Consider the following 11,070-nt stretch of genomic DNA (forward strand, 5'->3'; position numbering starts at 1 on the left):
GTCACTGATTATACTGATTCTGCAGAGGGATCCCTCTGGCATGGGGGTTGGGGGAGCAAAGGAAAGGAAGAAAGTGGCACTGAGAAGGGAAGAGGCCCGCGCAGAAAAGGAAGAAAGTGCAGTGTAGGAGAAAGTGGCGTGGGAGGGGTTCGGGGAGTTATACCGGAACATCTGGGATGGAGTATGGACGTGAAGGCGTCCGGACGGGTCTGAGCCTAAGGTTTGCTGCAAGGAGCGTCCGGACGCGGGTTCTATAGGAGTTTCTGGAGCGGCAGCGCGGAGGAGACTAGGGGTACCCAGCGTGGGGCTGTATTCTCCGGCCCCGGGTGCTTCATAACGGGGCAGGGTTTGGTGTAGCAGGGCCCACAGGTCCCATCTTCAGAAATAGCTCGAGGTATGGGCCATGCAGCCCCGGCTGGGCGCAGCTGGGCGAGAAAGGGGGTGGGGGGCGAGGCTCACGTCGCGAGTTGCTGGGGTGGGGGAGCTGGGGCGGGGCCGCGGCGGCGAGGGCGGAGGGGGGGCGGGCTGCGGCTGCGGACGTGGGCCGGGGCGGGCCCAGCAGAGGGCGGGTTTCAATGTGCTGCCGCGGGCGCGGGAAGCTACTGAGAGGGCGCGCGGATCTCGGCGCGGTAGGACTCCTTCCTAGCTAGCAGGTGCTTCTCGGGCCGGGGGCCCGGGATAGGGGGGAGCCGGGCACCGCCGTGGCGGGAGGCGTCTCTTCCCGCCGCCACGCGGGCAGGGAGGCTGGGCCTGGCAGCTGCGCGGCGCGCAGAGGGGACGCCGGGTGGGGGCCCCGCTTCCCCGGCGTGGAGCGTGCGGAGCCGCGCTGCACGTGGCGCGCAAGGGCCAGGGCGCGTGGGGACTCTGAGGAGATCGCGACCCGAGCGGAGCGTGGGCCGCCTGGTTCCTGGGCCTGAAACCGGCTGTCGCCGAACTGACCTCCGCAAGGGGCGGGCGAGTAGATGGGTAATCTCGATCAGTCTAGTTGGTACAGGAGAGGAGCCGCGCCGGTAACTGTGTTGGGAGGGGTGGGGGTGGGAATGGGGATGAGGGCAGGGCGCGTGCCTTGGAGGTGAAGGAGCTGTCTCTTTAACCTCTGCCTTTTATTGGCCGAATTCATGTTCCTGGCCTCCCCTTCCTGGGCACGTCCTTATTTACTCCCTGAGAGGACCCTTCCTTATCTTAGGACAGGGACACACACCGCGGGTTTCCGTCCGCGGGGGGGGGGGGGGGGGGGGGAGCAGCCTGGGTGAGGGCTGATCCCAGCCCTTCAGCCTTCTTGGGGCGGCCCCTTTGCCCACTCCTCGCGGTAACCTCCCACTTGTCCTTCTGCCTGTTGAGCTCTCGGTGCCAGGATGTGTGTGTAATTGGAGGGGGGTTGCCTTACACCTGAGGCTCCTGTCAGGCTGGAGATGCCGCCCGCCCGCACCTACCCCCCCCCCCTCCCCGCATGTCCCAATTTAAAGGGCTAGCTGAGAAGCAGCCTTTATACCTACCTCCCGGCCCCAGAAGGAGGCTAGGATGAGCTGCACATTGACTTTGAATTCCAGCTCACCTGTTCATTAGCTCTGTGACCTTAGGCAAGTGACTCAACCGCTCTGAACCTCAGCCTCCCCCATCTGTTCAATGGAGAGAGATTAGTGCTAGCTTAGGGGTGGTTGTGAGGGCAGGTAGTGGCTGGCCCCATATGCAACTCCATGGGTGTAGAGAATATGATGCTACTGCAAGGATGTGTCTGGAAGCTGGGGTGCATGAGAGGCACTGGGGGTCTGGAGGGGGGCGGAGATAGGTATAAAAGGAGGGGACGTGCTCAGTTAAGTGACTGCTTTCAGAACTCCATCCTGGCAGGCCAGGACGTGGCTGGAGGGACACCAGATGCTGAGCTGGTGTCAAATCCCTGGTTGCTGCTGGGCAAAGGCAGGCAAGAACAAAACACCTGGGCTGGCCAGCTGACTGTTACGATGTGGGCAGGATGGGAGCACAGCTGGCGGGGGAGAGGACAGAAATGAATACTTCTCTGAGCCTAAGGCAGATTTTACTAAGGAAGGGGAGATACTCTATTCTCTCCACCCCACCTCCCAGTTCTTTACTGCCAGGAATCTTACCTGTGGGGGTGGGGAGGTGGAGCATGGGGTGTGCTGAGGTGTGAAGCTGGGGGTTCCCCTCCTTGCTACCTAATAGAAAATCTGAGTCCTGAGCCTTCTCTCCCCACCCTCCAGGGTGGAGCCCTCTTGCCCCCATCCCTCTTGGAAACATGAACAGTGTTGTTCACCGCTCTGTCCCCAGTGCCTAGAACAGTGCCTGGAGAGCATGCAGAGGTCCTCAGTAAATATTTGTTCAGAAAATGAATAAAAGAAGACCTCTGCCTCCCATCTGGGAGGTGTGTGGGTCTGCTCCTCCTGTCCCTGTTCTACAACACAGGGGTGTGGGCGCTAAGGAAGGCCTTGGGAGAGTCTGGAGTTCACCCATGGAGGGGTTGAGAGCAGTAACAGGAGGGATAGAAAAGCTGGTTGAAGATTTCAGGGTCCCTGGAAGTAACTATTTGTCGGTATCTGTCTGTCTCAGGCTGGGAACTGGCTGTACCTGGGATTTCTCCCCCCCGCCCCCCCACCCCCAGCTCCCCTACTTAGACTGCTGAGTTTCTTATCTCCCAAGCTAGCTACAGGAGCAGTTTTTATCTCCTGGTTTTGTGTGTGTGTGAGAGGCTTCTCAGAATGGGGCCCAGGGTACCAGAACTCCCATGGCAAGGCCTGGGGGGTTCTCTCCCCATATGCCCTGTGCCACTTTCTTCATTCTGGACCCTTACCCAGGGGGCGCCCATGGACAAGGCCTGCCGCCAGAGCCTGAGCTAGGACCACTTCCCAGGGACTGCCCAGGCCCCCTCTGCTCTGACCCTTCTGCTGGCAAGTCTGGGCATCCGGTGAGTGCTCGCCCTAGCCCAGGCCCGGGTCCTCACCCCAAACAGCAGACCTGGCTCCAGAGCTGGGCCTGCACATGGGGGACGTGCCAGCACACGCCTGCCTGGCTTTCCTTGCCATCCAAAGGGAAAGCTGTCTGATCTGGTGCCAGGGCGCCTGCCCTGCACGAGCGGGAAGTGGGAGGGGGATCGTGAGGGGGTGGGCTAGGAGCTTTGGGACAATGTGGTCTGTCGGGCCTGTGTCCCTGCTCCCCCAGTCTTCCTTTCAAGTTTGCTCTCTGAAAGGGGAAGAGGATAGGGACCTGGGAGTGAGTCAAAGAGGAACCGAGGGGGGATGGGGTAACCCTGGGGACAGGACTGGGCATCGGGGAGGGGCCAGGGTGGTTGTGGGAAGGGCTGTGTCCCCACATGCATGGTGAAGTATTTTCCTAGAAAACTGGCCAGGAATTAGGAAGCCCCTGGGCAGTGACTGGAAAGGAAGGTTCAAGGGCTGCCAGCAGAGAGGCTGGAGTCTGGGGTGCCTCCAGCAGGGCGCAGGCCCTCCAGAGCCCACTCCTGCTGTGAGCGCAGGGGCTCCCCCAGAGGGTGTGAAGGTCAGACCTGCAGAGAGGGGCCTGGTGTGGGGGAGGCATCTCTGGCCTGGCTTCTGTCCTCTTCCCTGTGGCTCTTGCTGCTGCTGCTGCTGCTGCTGCTGCGTATCTGTTTGTTTTGTGCCCTCCCTCCTCCCCTTCCCTCCCCTCGCCCTCTTTGCTTTGACTCCTGCTTCCCTCCTCCTGTCGCTCCTTCCATTATCGTTTGTTGTCTGTTGTCGTTGTCCCTGACTGCTCTCATCCTCTTCCTTGCCTTCTTTGCCAGTCTTTCCCTCCCTCTCCCTCATACTTCCTCCTCCTCCTCTCCTGCCCGCCACTCTCCCGTTTCCCAGCTTACAAACTGCTTCAGCTGCTGGATAAAAATAGCGGTGGCCAGGCGGGGAGCCAGGTAGAGCCTGAGCAGGCAGGGGGCCCGACAGGGCTGGTCAGAGGGGTCAGATTGAGCAGTCCTCAGGGGCAGGGCCAGGAGGGGGTCCTTGTGGACTCTCCGGCTTGTCTGCTCTGTGAACCCTGCCTGCCGCCTACCCCACAAGAGTCTAAAGAGGCCTATGGGGAAGCAGGGCCAAGACGTGGCCTCACACTGCTTCTGCCCCCAGCAGACGCCAGGAGGAGGGAGTTATCGGCCAGACAAAACTGAGAACGCCGTCACCATGACAACCAGTCACGAGCCTCAGGACAGGTACTGGGGGACCTGGGCCAGGGGATCCAGGGGGGTGGAAATGGGTCTCCAGGGGGCTGGGTGTGGTGTCCTTTGGAATTTGGGGTTTCCACTGCTGCCTGGTCTTCCAGCAAAGTAGCTATGAGTCAGGCCTGCGCGAGGGGTGGGGACCATGCATGTCTTAGCCGGGGGGCCTGTGGGGAGGGCCAGGATGGGTGGGCGGCAGCCCCTCCCTGGCCTCTCAGTGTTTCCACTGTTGCTCTCCAGCCAGCCAGCAGCTTCCAGCTCCTCCTCCCATCACTCTGGGGAAATCATTGGCGGCACCCCTAGTTCCGGAGCACATCTGGCAGAACTGCCCTCTCCCTCAGGCCTGGCCCTGCCTCAGATGACCCTGGCCCACCCTGGTCCTTGAACTGACCTTCCTCTCATTTCCCCGCCTCTGGAGCCTATACGCTCCTTTCAGTTAGACCCACAATGGTGATCATGCATACGTATTTGCGGGGGGGAGAGGCTGTAGCCCGGTTTAAGCCCTCCAAGGAGTCTAGGACCCAAGAGAGTCGATGAAGCCATGCCTGTGGTCCAAAACTCCTTCAGCCCAGGCCCCCCAACCTCATCCCCTCTCCGCTGCCAATCCGGTCTCCCTCGTGTGCCAGAGGCCACAGAAGTAGGCCACTTCTGGCTGTGGGACCTCAGGTACTTAGCTTAATCTCTCTGGGACTGTTCCCACCTGTAAAATTGAGGTAGGGCTTATTTGAATGGGAGGGAATTTAAGGAGACATAGTAAGTACAGGCCCCAGGTTGGTTCTGTCCCTGTCTCCTCCATTTCCAGGCTGCCTGTCCTATCAGAGTCTCACCATTGGTAGCAGTTCTGTGAACCCCTCTCCCATCTCCATGTATTGGCACCCTCCTCTAGCCCCGCTCTGACAATGTATTCTGCACAACCATGTCTGGGAACTTCTCCCTTCATTCGGGACCTCTGAGTCGAGCCTTTTAGCTGTGTACTTCAAGGTCCGGAGGATAAAAGGGAGTGGGGGCGGAGGGAGGCTGCATTTGCAGTGGCTCAGACCTCCCCACTTGGGGCACTCACCCAGGCCTTTCCTGTGTGAGGCCGGGCCCTGTACTCTAACTGGACCTGTTTCTTCCCTGCCTTGGACTTTGTCTCTGCCATCTCTGTGAAGAAAGCAGGCGTTAGCTGTGGGGAAGATATGACAGACACATCTGGAAACCACAGTAGGAGGGTTTGGGGCTCCCTGGGGAAGGCTGGCCATCCCAGACAGGCCCTGAAGTGTAGGGCTTGGGGCAATGCCCTGGCCGAAGCTAGGGCGGCACTTATTTACTATTTGGGGCCCAGATGACGTCCAGTGGCCTGATACTCCTGGCCTACCCTATGTGGTGTGACCTACAAAGCTGGTTTTGTCTGGGCCAGGGAAAAAACAGCTCCCTCGCTTCCCAGCCACCCCAAGTCACCCCGCCCTCCTATCCCACTAGGTCCAGAATGGTCTGGGAGTTTCTTGACCTCAGAATCCTCTTTGGGGAACCACACAGTCCCTACCCAGACAGCATAATCACTTCCAGCCTGCCCAGTGGGGGTGGGAGACACTTGCTGTTTGCTTTCTCCCTCACCCGCCTACCCCCAGCCTTCAGCAAGATTTCCAAAACCACCTCCGGATGTGTGGGTCACACTGTTTCCCAAGCCTGCAGGGTCCCCCGAGTCTTCAGGGCTGAGAACCAAGGTCCTGTTGGCCATGCCTTTCAGTCCTGTGTCCCTGACCCTACTCTCCCTGTGGACATATCTGTGCCCTTTTCCCTACCCTTGGACACTTCCCCTTCTACATAAACCCATAGGTGGACTTGTACACATGGGCACAGATGCCTGTGCCCTGGGACAGTTGGAGAGACCGAACGTTGGGGAGGGAGGAGCTCTTAAGTTTGATCTGCGAAGGAGGGTGGAGTAGTGGGTCACTAGGCCCCTCTTTCCTCTCCTGTCCTCAGGTACAAAGCCGTCTGGCTTATCTTCTTCATGCTGGGTCTGGGGACGCTGCTCCCGTGGAATTTTTTCATGACAGCCACTAGGGTGAGACTGGGGGGACTGGGCTCCAGGGGGACATGTCCACTGGGCATGTAGGGCATGGATCTGTTCTTGGGGGCCCCGGGAGAGAAGTCTCACCGCTTCTCTCTGCAACCCACACAGTATTTCACAAACCGCCTGGACGAGACCCAGAATATGTCCTTGGTCACTGCTGAAAACAGCAAGGACTTCCAGCCCTCAGCCACCCCCACAGTACCCTCCCCAGAGCGGAATTATCTCAGTGCCCTCTTCAACAATGTCATGACCTTATGTGCCATGTTGCCCTTGCTGTTTTTCACCTGCCTTAACTCTTTCCTGCATCAGAGGTGAGTGTCCAGGCCCCTGGCCTGACCAGCCCCCGCCACCCCCTGCTGCCTCTTGTTCTCCCTGTGCTGAGCCCGCGGCCTCACCTCTTGTCCCTCTGCTGCCTCGGCCTAGGATCCCCCAGTCTGTTCGGATCCTGGGCAGCCTGATAGCCATCCTGTTGGTGTTCTTGATCACTGCTGTCCTGGTAAAGGTGCATCTGGATGCCCTGTCCTTCTTCGTCATCACCATGATCAAGATCATGCTTATTAACTGTAAGCAGGGCTGGGAGCAGGCCTAGGGCAGAGATCTTCCTGGATCCCCCCACCCTTCTTTCAGAAGCACAGTCAGCCAGGAAGGAGCCCATTCCTCCCGCTGGAGGAAATGGATACCGTAGGTAGTCAATGATTCAAAAGGCCAGAGCTGACATGGACCAGGGCTGGGAGTAGGGGCAGAGAGTGTCATTTGGTGTTAAGACTCACTGGGACCTGTGTTCCTACGGGGCCCCAGCCACCTCCAGCGGAAGCAAGTCCCACCTTGCTCTCCCCTCCCCTGCTGATGCCCACCTTGTGCCCCCAGCATTCGGTGCCATCCTGCAGGGCAGCCTGTTTGGTCTGGCTGGCCTGCTGCCCACCAGCTACACTGCCCCCATCATGAGTGGCCAGGGCCTGGCAGGCTTCTTCGCCTCGGTGGCCATGATCTGCGCCATCGCCAGTAAGTCTTCCTACTATCTGCCCGTTGGCCTAGTTGCTGGGGGAAAGGGACAGGGGTGGGGCTGGTCTTTGATTTCTGCACACCCTCCACCCAGGTGGCTCAGAGCTGTCAGAAAGTGCCTTTGGCTATTTTATCACGGCCTGTGGGGTTATCGTTTTGGCCATCATCTGTTACCTAGGCCTGCCCCGACTGGTAAGTGAATGGAGAAAGCCAGATTTGGGGTCTGGGGTAGGGGGTCCAGGGCTTCAGACCAATGGTGTTCTGAGACCCAGACCTGGGCGAGGCAGGAATTCTGGAGCTTCCACCACTGAATCCACCTCCACTGTCTCCCTCTCTTGGTAGGAATTCTACCGCTACTACCAGCAGCTCAAGCTTGAAGGGCCTGGAGAGCAGGAGACCAAGTTGGATCTCATTAGTAAAGGTCAGAATAGCCCACAGAAGCTGGGGTGGAGGGTGGCCTGCCCTGGAGGGAGCAGCATGGGCACAGAGGGCAAGAATGAGTATACTGTATTTGCTGGCAGTGACAAGCCAGAGGCCAGATGTCACCAGGGCTGGGATGAGGAAAACTACGGGAAATAAAAACTGGGAAAAATAAAGGCGGGGGGGGGGGGGGTGGATTCCGGATGACCTTGAATGTCTGAGAGCAATGGGAAGCGATTTCAGTTTCTTGTAACATGACCTGAGTCTCCTGGGAGAGGTCAGGACCGCTGGACCCATGCTGTGGGATTTACAGGAGGTCTGGGCTAGGTGTTAGGGTGTGGCTGTGCACTGGTAAGGAGTGTCCGCCCCCTTTTGTGTCATCTCCTGTTGTCCTGTCCTACCTACAATTTGATGCTTCCACAACCTGTCACCCCCTAGGAGAGGACCTAAAAGCAAACAAAGAGGAGTCCAGAGTTCCAGCCCCCAAGTCTGAGTCCACCAACCAAGGCCACTCTATCCGAGCCATCCTCAGAAACGTATGTGGGGCATGGGTGTTCTGCCCTCTGCCCTTTACCCTCATTCTCTCCTTTTGCCCCTCCCGACCTGCACACTGTCCATCCGCTCCCTTTCCCACCTGATACTGGCCACTCTCCTGGATTCTCCTGTGTGTGTGTGTGTGTGTATGTGTGTGTGTGTGTGTGTGTGTGTGTGTGTATGTCAGGGGGTGGGGATTCTGGGTTCTTTGAATGCACAACGCCATGAAGACACGGGCCTGGGTCCCTTTCCTCTAGATCTTAGTCCCGGCTCTCTCCGTCTGCTTCATCTTCACGGTCACCATTGGGATGTTTCCCGCTGTGACTGCTGAGGTCCAATCCAGCATTGCGGGCAACAGTGCCTGGGGTGAGGACACCATGGGTTCCCAGGATGGGGACAGACAGGAGCTAGAGCAGGATTGGGGGTGAGGGAGTGGGGGATCCTAGGCTGTTGTCTCCCCAACTAGACTCTTCTTGGCCCATTTGCCCTTCCCTGGGCTGGAAGCATCTTCTCTGTTTTACAGCTGGGCAGCTGGGGAAACTGAGCCCCAGTGAGGCTAAATCTGTCTCTCTGGACCTAATAACCATCCCTGAATCTACTTTTCCTCTTCCAGGAGCCTACTTCATTCCTGTGTCTTGTTTCTTGACTTTCAATGTCTTCGACTGGCTGGGCCGGAGCCTCACAGCTATATTTACATGGGTAAGTGGTAGAAGGTGGCACCCAGCCCCTGTGAGAGGGAAGAATCCAGCCTGAGATGCAGAAAGGGAACCAAGATAGTGTGGTGGTAAGGGGAGCGTGCTTTTTTTTTTTTAAACCAAGACATTATGTATAGTAAGTTGTACAGGTCTTAAGCGTACAGCTTAATGAATACACACACACGTAAACATGCATGCATCTCTGAATAATCACCACCCAGGTCAAATATAGAACATTGCCAGCACTCCAGAAAGCTCAACCATGCTCCCTCCCAATCACTATGCCCTAAGGGTAACCAGATTCAATCCAGATCCTAAGGGGCCCCCGGGGGAGGCTGTGGGCCAGCCCCGGCTGAGGTACCACCTGCTCCTCTGCAGCCTGGGAAGGACAGCCACTGGCTGCCAAGCCTGGTGCTGGCCCGGATATTGTTTGTGCCCCTGCTGCTGCTGTGCAATGTCCAGCCCCGCCGGTACCTGGCTGTAGTCTTCGAGCACGACGCCTGGTTCATCATCTTCATGGCTGCCTTCGCCTTCTCCAATGGCTACCTCGCCAGTCTCTGCATGTGCTTCGGGCCCAAGTGAGTGGGGACCTTGGTGGCATCAGGCAGGGTCTAGAGCTGCAGCAGTGGATGCTCAGTGAAGGGAGAGAGGGCAACAGAGACTCCCTGATCCTGGAGGGGCATGTAAGGCACGTAGGTGAAGGGGTAGTGGTGGGTGGTGGGCGGTGGGACACCTGGGGTACCTAGGTGGAGATGTGGATAGGTGGGAGACAGACCCCAGTACACATTCCCCCAAGAGGGAAAAGCCAGATTGGGGGCGGGAAAGTAAGATGCTTGGCAGCAGAATTCTGTGCTCAGGCAAGTCTCCCCACCCCAGAGGCTCTGGGTGGGGCTGGGGTAGGGGCCATTCTAAGGAAGCCTTGCCCTCCCGCCTTTAGGAAAGTGAAGCCGGCTGAGGCAGAGACAGCTGGAGCCATCATGGCCTTCTTTCTGTCTCTGGGCTTGGCACTGGGGGCTGTCTTCTCCTTCCTGTTCCGGTCAATTGTGTGACCATGGATGGATAGAAGGACTGCAGTGGCCACCTGCTCCTGCCCCCTTTCTTCTCCTTCAGGGACGGGCAGGAGTTTGGAGGTTTTCTCTTCTAGCTAGCCAGCTTCTTCTTACGGCCTGTTCTGGGCCCGGGTGTCCAGGCCCTGAGGAGGGAACCTCTGTGGATGGACAGTGGGGACATTGTGAGCCTGAGGGTCAGAATCAAGGGAAGGGATACAGTCTCTACAGTCTCTGCATCTGCTCAAGGGCTGCCCCCCCCCCCCCCACCTTGGTTCTGACTGATCCTTGCTTGAGCAGGGGAAGCAGAGACTCCTGGGCTCAGTGTGTGTGTGTGTGTGTGTGTGTGTGTGTGTGTGTGTGTGTGTGTGTGTGTGCGCGCGCGTGTGTATTCATCTGCCTATACCAGGGGTGGCTAGGGGGCAGGACTGTCTGTTCTAAAGTCCAGTCTGACATTTCCATCCCCCTTCTCCCTATGTGCCTCCTCCCCTCACATCTCCGTGTCCCTCCCCTCCTCCCCCTGCCTTGTTGTTACCCATCATGCACCTTGTACAGTTGCCATTTTATGCCTTTTTTTATATTCAACAGAAACCAGGTGCCTTCAGAGGCTCTCTGATAAAATAAAACTTTTTTTTTTTCTCCATGGCTCCCTGTGTCCTCCAGCCACAGCTTCATGCCCTAGAGAGGGCAGCAGGATGGCAGCCCGAATCTGGGGGATGAGCATGACCCAGCTGAGCCTTGCCAGCGCTGGGCTGGGCGTGGGTCCAAAGGTGGGGGGAAGCAGTTGGTCCTCTTAGCCTCAGAGAGGCTGCAGTGCCCCCTGGTGGGGCCACGGAGAAGGGACAAGTCTGGAGCTGGGATGTCCAGGCTGCCGGCTTAGACTGAGAAAGGCCATTTATCTTTGCTGCCCAGTTCCTTCTTTCATAGGACTGGGGACAGAGCCAGTGCTTCACCTTTTTTTTTTGGTCTTCACTGCCACGTTTTCCACTTGTCCTCACTACCCAGCCTCAGGAATGAACCTGCAAAACTGGTCAGCACTCCTCCCTTGACTAACATCCCCTCCCCTGGCTGCCCTCCTACACCTCCAGGCAAGAAGAGGCTGCAGCCCAAGTGTTCTCCTCTACC

The 11,070-nt window shown here is 58.1% G+C and overlaps 1 protein-coding gene across 7 annotated transcripts; it reads left to right on the plus strand.

Moving 5' to 3' along the window:
* The first annotated feature begins 265 nt into the window (after positions 1-265).
* On the plus strand, positions 266-10,585 carry SLC29A1 (solute carrier family 29 member 1 (Augustine blood group)). Of its 7 annotated transcripts, none has more exons than XM_086706969.1 (15): positions 518-653; positions 2,811-2,920; positions 4,104-4,186; positions 4,433-4,642; positions 6,158-6,239; positions 6,357-6,559; positions 6,672-6,811; positions 7,116-7,250; positions 7,345-7,442; positions 7,593-7,671; positions 8,109-8,206; positions 8,462-8,570; positions 8,818-8,903; positions 9,278-9,477; positions 9,837-10,585. In XM_086706969.1, exons 5-15 carry the CDS (start codon positions 6,186-6,188, stop codon positions 9,946-9,948), a joined length of 1,314 nt encoding a protein of 437 aa, XP_086563095.1. In that variant the 5' UTR covers positions 518-653; positions 2,811-2,920; positions 4,104-4,186; positions 4,433-4,642; positions 6,158-6,185; the 3' UTR covers positions 9,949-10,585. The 7 variants fall into 7 exon arrangements, with proteins under 7 accessions (XP_086563091.1, XP_086563095.1, XP_086563094.1 ...); XM_086706968.1 differs by having other exon boundaries at positions 4,107-4,186; XM_086706965.1 differs by lacking the exons at positions 518-653; positions 4,433-4,642 and adding an exon at positions 266-394 and having other exon boundaries at positions 4,107-4,186.
* The last annotated feature ends 485 nt before the right edge of the window (positions 10,586-11,070 follow it).

The sequence above is a fragment of the Puma concolor genome, chromosome B2 (genome assembly GCF_028749965.1).
Source record: "Puma concolor isolate L17-30 chromosome B2, mPumCon1.1.hap2, whole genome shotgun sequence".
Classification (NCBI taxonomy): Eukaryota; Metazoa; Chordata; class Mammalia; order Carnivora; family Felidae; genus Puma; species Puma concolor.

Bases quoted from the DNA above. Each gene is read 5' to 3' on its own strand.
- SLC29A1 (XM_086706965.1), top strand. From the start codon at position 4,158: ATGACAACCAGTCACGAGCCTCAGGACAG. The intron at 4,187-6,157 runs GTACTGGGGGAC...TCCTGTCCTCAG, and splicing joins AGTCACGAGCCTCAGGACAG to GTACAAAGCCGTCTGGCTTA. The intron at 6,240-6,356 runs GTGAGACTGGGG...CAACCCACACAG, and splicing joins TTTTCATGACAGCCACTAGG to TATTTCACAAACCGCCTGGA.